The following is a 14,835-nucleotide window of genomic DNA, read 5'->3' as shown; positions in this document are numbered from 1 at the left end:
GAGGCTTAATTGTGTGTGAATTTAATATAGGAGTTTAATTGATTTTTTTGCATTTTCTTATGGGCTTTTTTAACATATAAACCTTTTCAACTTTTCTTGATTCAACCAAAATTTCATTTAATTTTAAATAATATTTTTATGAATAAAATTTTTACATATTATTTTATTCATGTTTAAAATTGTAATTATCCTCTTAACAATATCAAATTCAATGTTGGGATCTCCAATCTTATTAAAAAACCAAAATTCGTTAATATCACATCCAACATTTATTGGTTTGCATAAACTAATTTTGATAAAACCAAATTATTATCTCGAGAAGTTTGAAAATATTACAGTGAATGCCATATTTTATCATTTCATAAAGATAAGTTAGAGATATATGAATATATCCATTTCATGTAAAATCAGATCTTTTATTTTTATTTGCTTATCGTTTTCTTTTAAGATTAATTTCTTTTCTTTAAGGAGTTTTGTTTTAGAATAGAAATATTATTCTTATATTTGTTTATATCTCGGTTAATAAATTACGATAATTGTTCCCTCCTACGATTAGGTGATATTTTTCACATATAAATCTATAAAGTTAGTTTAAAAGTTGTGGATTCACTATATTTTAGGTGTACGAGGTACTACACATTCTTAAAATTATAAATAAATTAGTGTGAATCGCTTCACCTTGGGATGCCAAATATTTGTTTGAATTTTAAGTAAATTCAAAATAGAAGTTGAGAGATTTTTACAAATAAATATTCAATTTATAAAAGAATAACAAAGATAATATATTTTTAAATTAAATTAAAATCTACATAGAAAACTCAAAGTGATTGTTGAGTGCGTGATTGACACACGAATTGGAAAAAAAATTAGGTATTAAATTAAATAAAATTCAAATTCAAGAATTAAATTAAATAAAGAAATTAAATATTAAATTAAAAAAATATAAAGTCCAAATATTAGAAAATAAGTGTGAAATTTAAATACAAAATTAAACAAAAAATTTTATATACATAAATAAAAATAATAATAAATTTAAATACCAAATATCATATTAATCCTAAACTTAATGGACATATTTTGTTTGAATTCTTGGAAGCCGAGTGAGACGTAGTAGGATGACCAAACCTGCGAGCAAATGTGGAACATTGGAAGCCCAAATTTTTTAAAAATTTTGTTCCCAAGGACCAATGAAGGTATGGTTACTTAACCATGAAGAAAGTGAAAAGTTTAAGAAGCCTGTTTATTGAAATCAATGTTTCATAAGCAGCTAAGATTATTCTGATTTATTCAATTTCTCTCATAATGTAGTTCACTACCCTCATTGGTTGGAGTGATTTTTAATTTATTCATTGAATAAAAATATATTCTTCCCGGTAAACTTATGTTTTTGAATTTATGAGAATTAAAAAGTATTTTAAAGGTTTGAATAATTCGACTCTTATTTTTTTTGAGTTTGTTATCTTTAAAGTTGGAAAATCAAAAAATTTAATTTATCATGTTCCTATTTGAAAGGAATAAATATAACGTGAAATTACAATTAGGTTTAATAAGAGAAACTCCACTTGCTCATTAATATTCTTGGAAGCAAGTCGTAAGAAATTCTTTCCTTTATATTTCTGTTTTTTAATTATTTAAATATTCTTAATTTATTCTAGATTAGAATCATTTGATTTAGCCTTTATTCAATTCCATACAACAATTTCATTTCTCCCACCATTAATTCATCACTATGTCTTCCTCGTCTTTACTTTCTTTTCATTTTTAATTTTTTTTTTATCTGAGCTCAAATACTAAATTATACAAAATCTCAAAATCCAGTCTAAAATATAAAAGTTGGAATTTAAAAGGCAAAAACGAGAAAAAGTAAAAGGAAAAAAACTTAGTAAAAGAAAGTAAAATTGACTAAGTATTGACATTGTTGATTAAAACAAACTTGCTTGAGTATTTTAAGTTTGAATCCTGTCATTCATATTTATAATATATATACAATATGTCATAAATAATTTTTACTTGATTCTTCTCAATTTTCATCCCATATCTTTTCAATTTTTCACTTTTGTACTGATTTAATTACTTAAACATTTACTTTGAAAAAAAAAAAACAACTAATGAATCACCACTCCCAATTTTATAACAAAAATTTGCATCATGGATTGCTTAAAGAATGCCTAGTCTTGGCCTCGTTAAGTCACCATTCGGTTTTAAGCAAATGAATTCGAAAATGGGACAAATTAAATAAATTCAAATTGAAATATACCAATACAGACTGAAAAAGCAAACTAGTAGGAATAGCCCTAAGGCCTCAACACAGAGATAGGAACCAATTCATGTTAGAATCCAAGCAAGACACTGATCAATCTGTCTGTACAAATCAGAATATCAACACCATTCACTTGGGTTGTGCTATATGTAGAGATTCTTTTGACTTCATGTTAAGCTATTCTTTCACCTATAAATTTTGTGTTCTTTATAGTGGGAGTCTTACAAAACAATCGTGTCGATACTTGAAAAATGACATCAAGAACTCTTCAACAACTACACAGCAGACTATGAGCAATCCCTATCCGACAGGACTGTAGAGGAGAACAAAACCAGAATCTGTATAGCACAAACATAACAAATTACTCTCCGACTTCCAAGACATCAAAAATCACAAAATTTTGATGCATAGTTTTGGGTATTTCTCAGGTATCAAAATCGATTTACTTGCAAAGAGAAAACGTGACATTAAGATAACAAAGGCAGTTTCATTTTGTAAACCCGACGAAACCAAAACTGAAGGCTTTTGAGGCCTGTACTGAAGAAAGTAGTGCGTCAAAGGAACACCAACCTTCTAACAGGAGATGAGTTCACGTCTTGCTAGATTTGGCCTGGAAAATTCCCTTTTTCCCGGTTGAATGATTCTCTGAAAGGGACTTAATGCCCTTTGGTCCAAACGAAAAGTGTTTCCGTAGGAAAGGTCTGCCGATGGAATTTTTCATGCTTGAACTGGAGGCCCTCTTTTCATTTCCACTACTTTTCAGATGGTTAAATACTAAAGGATCACTATCCATATCACTATCAACAACCCGGCTCCTTGATCTTTTGTTAATTTTAGCCTTAAAATCTGTTTCTGCTTTAAATGATTTATGCTTCTTCTCCCCCAATGTACATATCGGGCAAGAAGGGTTATATTTGTCTATTTCAAGGGTTGTATTTTCCAAACATTCAGCATGGTAAACATGCCCACAAGTTAGGACAGCAACGACAGAAAGCTCATTGCTCATAATAATCTTCTGACTGCTCCACAAAGATTTTTCTGATAATGACTTTGAGCAAACGCCACATACTTGCAGATCAATAGAGGAGGATGCTGAAAGTCGGCCACTGGATTTGCTTATATTCTCATGAAGAAAACCCCACTTGTCATCATCAAAAGACCACCTTCCACTCTGAGATGTAGCCATGACTTCAGAATAGGTGTGCGTAGATAAACCATTAGAAGAACCACCCCAGGATCCCCTAGTTGATTCATTGCTCCATGATGGCATCATTAGCCTTTCCCCACCAACAGAGCATCTATTAGTTGAACTGGTAGGATGCGCATGACTACGGGATGACAAAGGGGATGTTACTGACAAGGAAGCTGAAGGCAAAGGAAGTGATAACTCAAAGGGAGACAGGTATGAGACTGCAGGGGATTCTACCAGCTCATTCGCCTGAAACACAATTCTCAAAGGATACCTTATTAAAGGGGAAGTTATCACAGAGTTGGAACCTGGTATTAACTGCCTAAAGGAAAGAGCATTACCTGCTCTAAGTTCACATCAATAGAGAGACTTCTTGAAATGGATTGGTCTGCATAATATATGTAAAACAACATCAAATAAAGCAACTCAAGTACCTTTCACCTTTCGATTAAAAGATCTTTGAAAAAATGGATTAGGATAAGCCATTCACATGCAAGATAAGTGGGAACATCCAACGAGCAAAAAATTGCTCAAAGGAGAACAAAGAAAAGCCTAAAGAATCGGCCTTATATGGTCTATGATTGTCAACCAATAGAGTAATCTTGTTATGCATGCAACTTCTTTACTAAATCAAATTTTATTGGATGATACCAAGTGATGTAACCTAATAAATTTAGGTGAGTAATACCAGGAAAATTAAATTAACATCCATAACTAACTTTAACGTCTCTGAATATAGTACAATGCGCCTTAAAACCAGCTACCCGAAGAGTTTACCTGAAGCAGGAGTCCTCAGTTGCTCAGCAGATCCTTCTGAAGTTGGGAACTTTTGCAATGTACAAGATTGAAAACTCTCCGATGGACTTCGATCCTCCAATGTGCATGCAGACTCGGATTTGATCTCTGATCCATCATTCCGACTAATTGTATCGGAAAACCAACTTATAGAAGTGTCTTCAACTACTACATGCCCTTGGTTATTCCAACGTGAACTACACCTTGGTGAATACCTTATATTCCTACGTATAACCTCACTACCCGATCCATTTACTATAGCTTTGTCTGTAGCAGCAACGCAACAAGCAGCCCCCATGATCCACCAAACCGCAAACTAATTCTCCAACTGAATTCAAACAACCATCGGTCACATTATCCGCAAAGCGAACTCAACCATTCTCTGCTTGCCGACATCAAAACAAAACATGAATAAGCTAATTGAATCACTTCATTATAAAACCTAAACCTAATACTTACTAAATTAGATGCCAAAGCAAGTAAGCAATAGAAAATAAAATAAAATAAAAGGGAAACCCAAATTAACCGAAACACCTACCAAAAAAATTAAAATGAAGAAAGAAAGAAATTACCATGAATTGGTTAAAACGAGCTTTAATCAGTTAAAAACTAAGTTGATAGACAAAGTGAGAGTTTGTAGGCTGAGAAGAACGCACTAAGCATCCACACCGACTCACTCAAAACTCGAAAGCACACCCAAACAGCGAATTACAAATATATGTATATAATAGGTGAGAAAAAGACCAAGCACCGTTCAATTTGCTGGATTCTAGGACTGAATTAAATGGGGAACCAAATGAAAAGAATAATATCAAACCCCCCAAAAAAAGGTCAAAAAGGATCCGAAATAAATGCCTAAATACCAGAAACTCTCAGTCAAAAATAACCGAAGAAATGCGTAAATATTAATTAAAAAAATCAAAATGAAGAGCATGGATATTTGAGTAGCCAAAGAAAGGAAATATAAAATTGTGATAATTAAGAAGGTTAGAATTGAAGGCGTAGCTTACCTGTTTTGAGCTTCAAAATACGGCAGCACATTGAACATATAGAGTGGAGAGGTTTCAGAGAAAGAGGTTGTTTTACATTTGGGAAGGAGTTGAGGTCGTTTAGAACGGCTTTATTAACGTCGTTTACAATCTCTTTGGCTTTAATAAAGATATAAAGGCTGTTATATTTTCTCTTTTGCGCTCAACACCGACGGTCGTGATATTTTTAAAACAAAGTTATTCCTTTATCGCGCCAAAAACAAATTTCTTTCGCGCCAAGCGTTTCAGAGTTTAATATTGGTTAAATTTTGCTATTAGTCCCTGGACGTTAATTTGATTACTTTAGTTCCTGTATTTTTTAAATTTTAAAATTCCATTCCTAACTAAATGATAATTGTTAAATTTATTAAGTTTTGTTATTTTCAAAATCTGATATGCCAAAGATATTATCATATTTTTAATGTCACATTGGCTTGTTATTTCCACATATTCTCCACTAAAAGTTCAGTTAATAGAATAACGATTGTCATTTGCATCGAAACTGAAATTTCAAATTTGCAACTTAGAATGATTAAATGAAACATTACAATTGTACATATAGTACATGACTAGTAATTGAATTTAAACATATAGTTTAATAGCTACTGTTTGGTTCGGATTAAAAGTTCAAAATTCAAAAATACAAGAACTAAAAGTGACCAATTCGAAAAGTATAGTGACTTAAATTGATAAAATTAAAGTATAGAAACTAAATCCATAACTTTTGTAAAGTACAAGGAGTAATAATAAAATTTATCCTTTAATATATGTTACAGAAAATATTTTAAAATTTGTTACTTAAAATGTTTTTTAATATGTTTAAATTCTCTTGAGTTTAAATGCTACCAAGACATTATCTTCCTATTTAAGGGTTAAGAAAAACTATAAATAGTTCTAAAATTATATCTCAATAACTAAATAAGTTAGTTATAGTCTTTTGCTTTACTTTTCATGTCTCTGATTTGGTATAGATATATATCACGTATATTTACCATTAATGCTGAAACTAATCCTCGAAATTGCTTTTACTAATGGCGTTATTTCTCTACGTATCATGACGAGATGTATTTATGATGGTTAGATGTTATCCTTGCAATCGTGCATGTACGTGAACCATTATATTTTTGAATCCCTAAAAGTTATTTGTTTTTCTCTACATTTTTTATTACCTTACTATCAATCAATTTTTTTCAAAAACAAATAACCTTTCTTGAATAATTTATTTACAGTTTCACCCTATTATACCATAAGACTAAGTTACAATATAAAATGTAAAATATAAAATTAAAAGGTTAAAGTTTAAATCTCATTAGATTACAAATAAAAATTTGGAAATATATAACCTATTTTTCTGTCAATTCAATTTTGAGTAATTTCCCAATTCTTAATGGTTTCAAAGCTGGTCCAATACTTCGATGTTGTTTTCTAGCCTATTTCTTCAACTATCCTAGAAGATCATCGAACATTAAAAAATCTGAGTGAACAATTTTATAGCATGAAAACAGTAAGTTACAAGTTTATTATTTAGCAAAAAAAGAAAACAAAAAAAGTTACAAATTTATGTAGAATAGGTTTAGGGTCATAGTAACTTTGCCTCCTGAGGCTGCTTTTGACAAGCTTCTGAACTGTAGGTTACAATCACTAATCGGCAAAATGCAACATTGCATTAATAATGCAGTGATGAATACGCAGATTCCTACTACAAACACAACATATATTGACAACGAAGCAAACAGCTGGAGTATCAAAGATGAGTATTATGAAGAAGAAGAGCCACCTTTTATCGCTTTGTCGTTTTCATGGCGCAGGCTGTTCTCTCTACTGTAAGCAGCTTTAGCTCCCTGAGAAATTCAAAATGGAAGATGAATTCGTCTGAGGGTTTAACCCACAAAACATAAATGGAAAAAATTTACTATAAGCAGCTGAATGACTTTATTGTTCACTAAATTCTGGAAGGGAAGGCCATACTTGAAATATTGCTCCAAGTTTCTTCAATGCTTTTGCCCGTAAAACAAGAACTTCCTTGGATACACTGGGGTCTTTAAGTACCTGGATAACAAACAGATTTGAATTTTTTAAGTCTTTAACTACCCATAAACACCCATATGGATGTGTCTTACATGAGTAGGTTCAATTTTTAAAAGCTTTTCTATATATTGGGAGGGTCATACACCCGTACCATGTCCAAATATGAGCAGAACACAGGTACTTCGAAAAAACTGGAGTAAAAGCAAATGCAAAAGACACCACAGATGCATTGCTTTTTGGTATGAATCATACTGTTTTCTTTTTTCTTTTTGAACTCACCGCTAAGCAGACATGAGATAAAGTGGACTCAATATCAACCACATTGATCTGCCAAAGCGATTGAAGCATGGCATCCTTTTTATCTTCAAAGGTTTTCATTATATTCTCTTCTCTGTTCTCTCCTTGGTTCGCTTTCTTCAGATCTTCTTGTATTTGAATTAAACTTACAGCACCTACAAGGTGAAGCATGTACTTGCTGGGTTCATTTGAAATTTTCAAACTTAAAATAAAATGGAAAGGTTTTGAATGCCATTAAACAATATCTAGATCTTTAATCGCGTAATATTGTACCTGAAGCTGCCATTACTTGTGATTTTATACGGTGCCCTTTATCACGGACCCATTCTGCTAAGAATGGAACCTTCATGTAACGCTTGTCTTTTCCAAGTTCCTTCGCAGCTTTCCTCGTGTAAATGTATCCAATAGTATGTAGCATAGCCTCACCAAAAGCTGAAAGTGGTGGAAATTATAAATTAATGGCAATAATAATATCGAGAAGCAAAATGAAAGATAATACTACTTAGCATGCTTATCAAGCAAATACGAGACTAAATTTTGGTCTAAACGTACTTAAACCAAATCTAATAAATGTCGCAATCTGTTCTTCCTTTACTTTTTTGGTCCAAGTAATATATATCTAAATGTATAATTCTCAAGTTCTTAGGAATAGGTCAGTGACTACCATGGATGAAGCATTTTGGTAAAGAATGAGAAACTGAAAATGTTCTATAAAGCTACTAAATTCCAGAACTTGTAATCTTGTATGGCAGTAAGCTAAATAAATTATAAAAAAGTAACAGTACAGGAGAACTTATAACAGTTTCTTTTTACCATTGGTCATACACCATTGATTGTATTGATCGGATTTAACAGACCTAAAAATATTTGAATCAGCATCATGTAAAATTCACAAGGATTGGCCGATTCCACAGCAAATACCTCCAAAGAATAGAATAACCTTTCCAATATTATTAAATTAGGAGAATATAAAAAAGCTTACCAGCTTTTGAAAGTCGCCTTGCTTCTGAATTTGCCCAATTAATGAATTCATCAGTTTGACCTTCAACAAATGGCTCGAGGCGATTTTTCAGTAATGTGATGAGCTTTTCTTCCCTTTCTTTCTGAACTGTCTGCATGGTGAAAAAGGGAAAAAGAAAATAAGTATAACTGAAAAGACAAACATTTAAAGGAGAAAAAAAACTTATAAATAAGGTTTTACTTTCATCTTTTCCTGAAGTTTCTGCATTCGAGCATCCTTATCACGTGAATCATCATCAATTTCAGTTTCAACGGTTGCCAAAGAAGCCAGTGCTAGTTGGCCAACGTATTCTTCAAAGAATTCACTCCCAAAAAGCATCCCAAACACAGCTGAAGGATCCAACATGGAGTCCCTTTAACAAGAAAAAGTAAACTAATTAATAATTAAGAAGTTAATAAAGCTTACCACTTGCTTGTAAACTTGATGAATGTCACTTTCTAGTAAATTTTTTTGTCCTAAAAACGAAAGTTTAAAAATCATACTCAAAAAAAGAGAACTTACGGTTGTACTCCTGCCTTTCCATGTTTGTCGTATGCTTCACGCTTTTCAGGATCACTTAGAACTTGATAAGCCTCACCAAGTGCCTAAGATAAGTACAAAATACATTATAGGAAATGAAGATGAAAAATAAGTTTTCGTGACCATGGCTTTCAATTTGAGCAGTTTGAGAAACATGAAAGGGCAAATTCAATAGAAATACTGCTTTAAAGTAGGTACAATAATAATAAGTTGGAAAATTTTCAAAAAATGTTAAATCAGGGAGCTTACCTGAAAATTTTCAGCAGCTTTTGGATCTCCAGGATTTTTATCAGGGTGAACGAGCCTTGCCTGAAAAATACCGCATACGAATCATATAATAATACATAACATATTTCATCACCCAAATCTCTTATTCTTGCTATAGTTTCAACACACATCCATTAAAGTACAAATCCAACCCTAATTCCCATAAAAGTACAGCAGCATCTCATATGTGTTTCTGGAACTGTACATATTTCAAATAGACCAAAAGTCTAAACAAGATGAAGATGAAATTAGAAGCTTACTTTGAGGTAATAAGCCTTCTTGATTTCAGCTGCGGATGCATCAACGTTGACACCCAGTACGTCATAATATGCAGTGTCTTTTACCATTGTTATTCTCTTGGAACAGCTTTTAGCTTTAGAATTAGGTAGCCGAATACAACTAATTAGCTTCATTATGAACAAAAAAGAAAGCAAGAAAAAGCTAATGACAAATTTCTCAAAATCAGAAAAGTTTATAGTTGTATAAACAAAATGGGTATCCACGAATTATGAAAAATAAAGGAATCTTTCAATGCTAAAACCAAGAAAAGGGAATATTGTTTTGAAATTTTGAATTCTAACTATGACCATGGATGACATAAGAATAAATTCAGATCTCTAAATTAAAGTAACAGCAAATGATGGGAACTGAAGAATAAGCAAATTCCTGCTGAAAATAAGCATTGTAAACTCATATTTAACAAGAAAAAACAAAAGCAAAAAGAAGAAGATTCAACTTACATGTTAAGGAAAGTGAAGATGAACTGGCTAGGGAAACGAAAGATCGATATAAACTAAATGGAAATCAGTCACTCACCGACCCAAGAAAAGAAAATAACCTAAACACAAACTTAAGATATATATGTAGAAGATTAGGCGACGTGATGGGTCCATCAATGAGGCTTTGATTATTACACGTGTATGAACGCGTTGGCCAATAAAATATAAGCAACAACGTCTCATTTTGTCGGACGGAACCACATTGCTTGGTGCGCTAAGTAAATGTTTGTGAAAATGCCATATCGAAATGGACAGGGCAGCAACGTTGTACTTTCTCTCTTTTCTTTTCTGGTGGAAAGAGAATCTTGAAAGGAAGCTTCCAAGAGCCAGCTCAACCAGCCATGCACGCGTACCTTGGCCGTGCCCATGTTAGAAACTCATCACAAGCTGGCTATGAACTTTAGAAAACTTCTCATCTAAGTTTTTTTTCTCGAAAGCAGGAACATTTCATAAATAAAAATTAAGTAATAGTTCGATACAAATGTTCCCCATAGTCATCAACCATCAAAAGAGGGGAAAGACCGATAGGAGGTGCATCATAAATACATAAAATATCATGCTCGAAAATAAAATCCGAGAATTGGTGGCTTGAAAATTACTCCCCATATGAGGGAACATCCTCACATCTATTGTCCTCTCTAAAAATGTGTTTCATCGTCTTTTGCTCCAACCTGGCTATAGCAGTTCTACAATTGGAAACAAGGGTAGACATCATTATGTTAGTGTTAAAGAGTTACTCTGCTGTTAAGATATCCTATTAGTTGTAATTTTTTATTCAAGCAGTTAAGCTGTTAGCAAGAAGCAGTTATTCATATGTTCTATAAATATTATAGTCATATTGTACAAAGGTAGATTAGAAGTCCAAATACAGAAATACTCTTTTCAATATTCAGTATAGTTTTCTTTCTATTCAGTTTTCAGTATAGTTTTATTCTTTTAATTTACAACAAATTCTTAATTCATCGTAGCTTTCAACATGGTATCAGTCGCCTAATGTACTGGAGACCTGTTTCCATGACCACCAACGCGGCTGCTGACTCTGCCTCCGTTGAGCATGGCTGTCCGGCCTTCATTGGTGCTCGGCTTGTCCAGACTTTCCCTCGTTATGAGACTGTCAAGCTCAATGATGGCACGTTCGTTCAATAGCAACAGCATGTTAGGTTGATTATCGAAAGATACGAGTTAACCGGATTTTTGGATGGCACGTTACCTATTCCGTTGCGTTTTGTGCAGTCTCCGGAGGGCACTTTAGTTCCAAATCCGGATGCCTCCGCGTTTGTTCAACAGGACAGGTTACTTGCCTCTTAGTTGCTTTCTACCATTAATCCCTCCCTCTTATCTTCTTTTACAGAGGCTCGAACGACATGTGATGTGTGGAAAACAGCCACTCGACTCTTTGTTGCCACCACCGGTGTGAAGCTATCTCGCCTCCGCATCGATCTCCACTCACTGAAGAAAGGTAATCTCTCTGTCAAAGATTATATCGCAAAGATTCAAAATACAAGTGCTTTAATAGAGGCGCCGGATCTCGGATCTCAGAGGCATAGAAAGTGAAAATAGTGCTTGCAGGGTTACCACTGTAATTCGACGCCATTATTATCTTAGCCTCGTTTTCGTCGGAACCACTGCCTCTAATCGACGTGTTACTCGAGTATGAGAGTCGCCAGGTGCGTACGGTTCAGGATGTGGCTCTTCATGTCAACCTTGTAGAAAACGCTTCGTCACAGGCGATGGAAGGATATCTTCGTGTTGGTTGTCCTCCGTTTGGTGGCCGAGGGAGAGGCTTTCGATCCCGCATACAGTGTCAGACCTGCGGAAGGTTTGGGCATTTAGCCCAACGCTACTTTTACCTCTATAATAGTGAGTATGATGGCTCGCAGTCGATGGCTCGGGCGTCGCATCCAGGAGATCAGCCTGCTCCTGATTTTTCCTTTTCGTTGCTGGCCTCTGGTCTTCCTAATGGCCCTCTTTCGGCTGTGCCACGAGGTGTTTTTTCGGGTGGAAATTGGTGGCCATATATTGTGCTTTAAGTGTATCGACATATTAGGTATTCTAATCCATTCGGTCAACACAAGTTTGAAGTCGGTCCGTACGTTGGGCCCCATGCTGGGTCAAATGCTCAGTTTGCAAGTGGACATAATTTGTCTCATGCGCCAAATGGCAATAATTTGTCTCATACGCCTAAGCCTGCTACTGCTGGGCGGTTACGGCAAAATGAGTTTGGCACTTTTAATGGGCACAATAGGTCGTATGGCCCAAGACAAAGGTTTGGCGTTTCTAATGAATTTAGGCTGAATGCTCCATCTATTCCACCTGGGCCTTTCTTCTAATTGTGTTCAACTTGCTTCATCTCTTGGTCTTGGACAGAATATTGGGCCGACGGGCGGTGGTAATACGTCTGTCCCATCCTTTTCTTGGCAAACCAAACCGAGAACTCTCATCTACATCGGGTCCGATCCATACATTGGGCTTCCTCGTCTACCCAATTTGCATACATATGATTTCTCTGATTCTTCTGGGTCTCATATAAATACCACTCAGTTCAGGTCAAATGGTGATGGCACTGACTCCTATATTCCTATGCCCGTTGGCACTGCGTCTTGGTATCCAGACTCCGGGGCTACCCATCATATCTGTCGCAATGCCTCGGCATTGCATGAATCTACACCTTACTCAGGTACATTTTCTCTCTTAATGGATGACGGGACTCCTACCACAATCTCGTCTATTGGTAATTCAATTTTACCTACGTAATCTAAATTGCTTCGTTTATCTAATGTTTTGTGCGTATCGAATATACGGAAGAACTTTTTGTCTGTGTCACAGTTTGCCACTAATAATAACGTGTCTTTTGAATTTCATCCGACTTATTGTGTTATTAAGGACATCATGACTCAGGCAACTTTGCTGAAGGGCCACATTCATGATGGGCTCTACCATTTTTCTACACCAGTTGCGTCTGTTCAGTCTGCTGTAGCTCCTTCTGCTGTTCACATTGGATTTTAAAATCGGTCTGACGATTGTGATATTTTCTTTTTGTGGCACAAACGCCTTGGTCATCCTTCTGCTTCTGTTGTCAAATCTGTTTTAGATAAGTATAGTATTGCTTTAAATAAATTTTGTCTTGATACTATATGTACTGCATGTCAAAAAGGGAAGTCCCATAAATTGCCCTTTTTCCAATTCAACTACCAAATATTATGAACCGTTCACCTTGATTGTCTCTGATCTATGGGGACCTGCGTCAGTTGCCTGTGGTAATAATTGGTATTATGTATCCTTTATTGACATGTGTACTCGTTATACTTGGATATATCTTCTTTGACAAAAGTCTTAGGTCGTGGGGTGCTTTGTTCAGTTTCAGCAATTAGTCAAAACTCATTTTGGAAAAACTATTAAACAATTTCAGAGTGATTTTGGGGCGGAGAGTATCGAGCATTCACGTCTGTTCTAACAACCCAAGGGATAATTCATCGGTTGTCCTTGCCACATACTTTCGAATAGAATGGAGTGGATGAGCGCAAACATCGTCATATTGTTGACATGGGTATTACACTTTTGGCCTAAACAAATCTATCTATGGAGTACTAGGGCTATGCATTCTGTTGTGCCGTTCACCTAATCAATCATCTTCCTACTGCAGTTCTGAAAGGACAAACTCCATTTAAGACTCTTCACGGACAAGAACCCACTTATGATCATCTATGGGTATTCGGGTGTTGCTGTTTTCCTTATTTACGTCCATTTATGCGTCATAAGTTGGACTTGTATTCTCAACCCTCTACTTTTTTGGGCTATGGTTCTCAACACAAATGGTATCAATGTTTCCTACCAAATGGTAAGATTGTCATTTTTCGTCATGTTGTGTTTGATGAACAACGGTTTCTATCTACGTCTGCTACAGGGGGATTTGTGCTTGTGTTTGGTAGATCAATCTCAACGTTCGTTCCTCTTGTCAAAAATGTCTCTTCTCGGCCTATGGAGTTCTCGATTGCTCAATCTTCTGAGTCATCTTCACAGTCTGATGTCTGCTCCTCACCCTATATCTTTGATGTTCCTCAGGCTGGGGTTGGATCTGACCATGAGCCACATAGTTCTTTTTTACCAAATGGTGATGATGATCATGGTCCTCCCGGGCTCGTTTCTAATGTTCCGTCTTCTCCTAATATTTCGGCATCTTTTTTTGCCTACGATTAATGCTCACCCAATGGTTCCTCGATCTAAGGCTAGCTTTTTTACGCCCAAAGCTCTGTCTGTTGAAACTGTAGAATCTTCCACGATTAAGGAAACATTTTCTACTACAGAATGACGTGCTGCAGCTCAAGCTGAGTATGATGCTCTCATTCATAATTCCACTTAGAATATTTTACCATTACCACCTAATCGCAAGATAATCGGATGTAAATGGCTTTTTAAAGTGAAGAAAAATCTTGATGGCACTATTGCCCGATGAAAGGCTAGGTTAGTAGCGAAAGGCTGTTCTCAAGTACCTGGGTATGATTTCAAGGAAACATTTAGTTCAGTGGTAAAACCTACTACTATTTGGGTCATCTTGTCTATTGCCATTTCTAAAGTTTGGCAGCTTCGTCAGGTCAATGTGAACAATGTTTTTTTAAATGGCGATCTAGATAATTAAGTCTTTATGCAACAAC

At 34.9% G+C, this 14,835-nt stretch overlaps 2 protein-coding genes and 1 long non-coding RNA gene across 5 annotated transcripts; all 3 read right to left on the bottom strand.

Annotated features, from left to right (window-relative positions):
• Positions 1-2,214: 2,214 nt before the first annotated feature.
• Positions 2,215-5,444, bottom strand: LOC108477457 (uncharacterized). Of its 2 annotated transcripts, XM_017780007.2 has the most exons (5): positions 5,255-5,444; positions 4,227-4,626; positions 3,791-3,837; positions 2,831-3,698; positions 2,215-2,598 (listed from the first exon to the last, which is right to left on the bottom strand). In XM_017780007.2, exons 2-4 carry the CDS (start codon positions 4,540-4,542, stop codon positions 2,850-2,852), a joined length of 1,212 nt encoding a protein of 403 aa, XP_017635496.1. In that variant the 5' UTR covers positions 4,543-4,626; positions 5,255-5,444; the 3' UTR covers positions 2,215-2,598; positions 2,831-2,849. The 2 variants fall into 2 exon arrangements, with proteins under 2 accessions (XP_017635496.1, XP_017635495.1); XM_017780006.2 differs by having other exon boundaries at positions 2,215-3,698.
• A 1,314-nt stretch (positions 5,445-6,758) lies between these two features.
• LOC108476844 (chaperone protein dnaJ 10) lies at positions 6,759-10,417 on the bottom strand. Its single transcript, XM_017779203.2, has 10 exons — positions 10,145-10,417; positions 9,665-9,777; positions 9,387-9,446; positions 9,120-9,202; positions 8,799-8,970; positions 8,580-8,709; positions 7,871-8,029; positions 7,580-7,752; positions 7,241-7,321; positions 6,759-7,113 (listed from the first exon to the last, which is right to left on the bottom strand). Exons 2-10 carry the CDS (start codon positions 9,749-9,751, stop codon positions 7,030-7,032), a joined length of 1,029 nt encoding a protein of 342 aa, XP_017634692.1. The 5' UTR covers positions 9,752-9,777; positions 10,145-10,417; the 3' UTR covers positions 6,759-7,029.
• Positions 10,418-10,999: 582 nt separating this feature from the next.
• Positions 11,000-12,327, bottom strand: LOC128285365 (uncharacterized). Of its 2 annotated transcripts, none has more exons than XR_008275882.1 (2): positions 11,759-12,327; positions 11,000-11,651 (listed from the first exon to the last, which is right to left on the bottom strand). It is a non-coding gene; the product is annotated as an uncharacterized LOC128285365 (long non-coding RNA). The 2 variants fall into 2 exon arrangements; XR_008275883.1 differs by having other exon boundaries at positions 11,000-11,632.
• Between the last annotated feature and the right edge of the window lie 2,508 nt (positions 12,328-14,835).

This window comes from Gossypium arboreum, chromosome 12 (assembly GCF_025698485.1).
Source record: "Gossypium arboreum isolate Shixiya-1 chromosome 12, ASM2569848v2, whole genome shotgun sequence".
NCBI lineage: Eukaryota > Viridiplantae > Streptophyta > Magnoliopsida > Malvales > Malvaceae > Gossypium > Gossypium arboreum.
The sequence above is the reverse complement of the archived record's forward strand: the minus strand, read 5'-3'. Positions and strand labels throughout refer to the sequence as shown.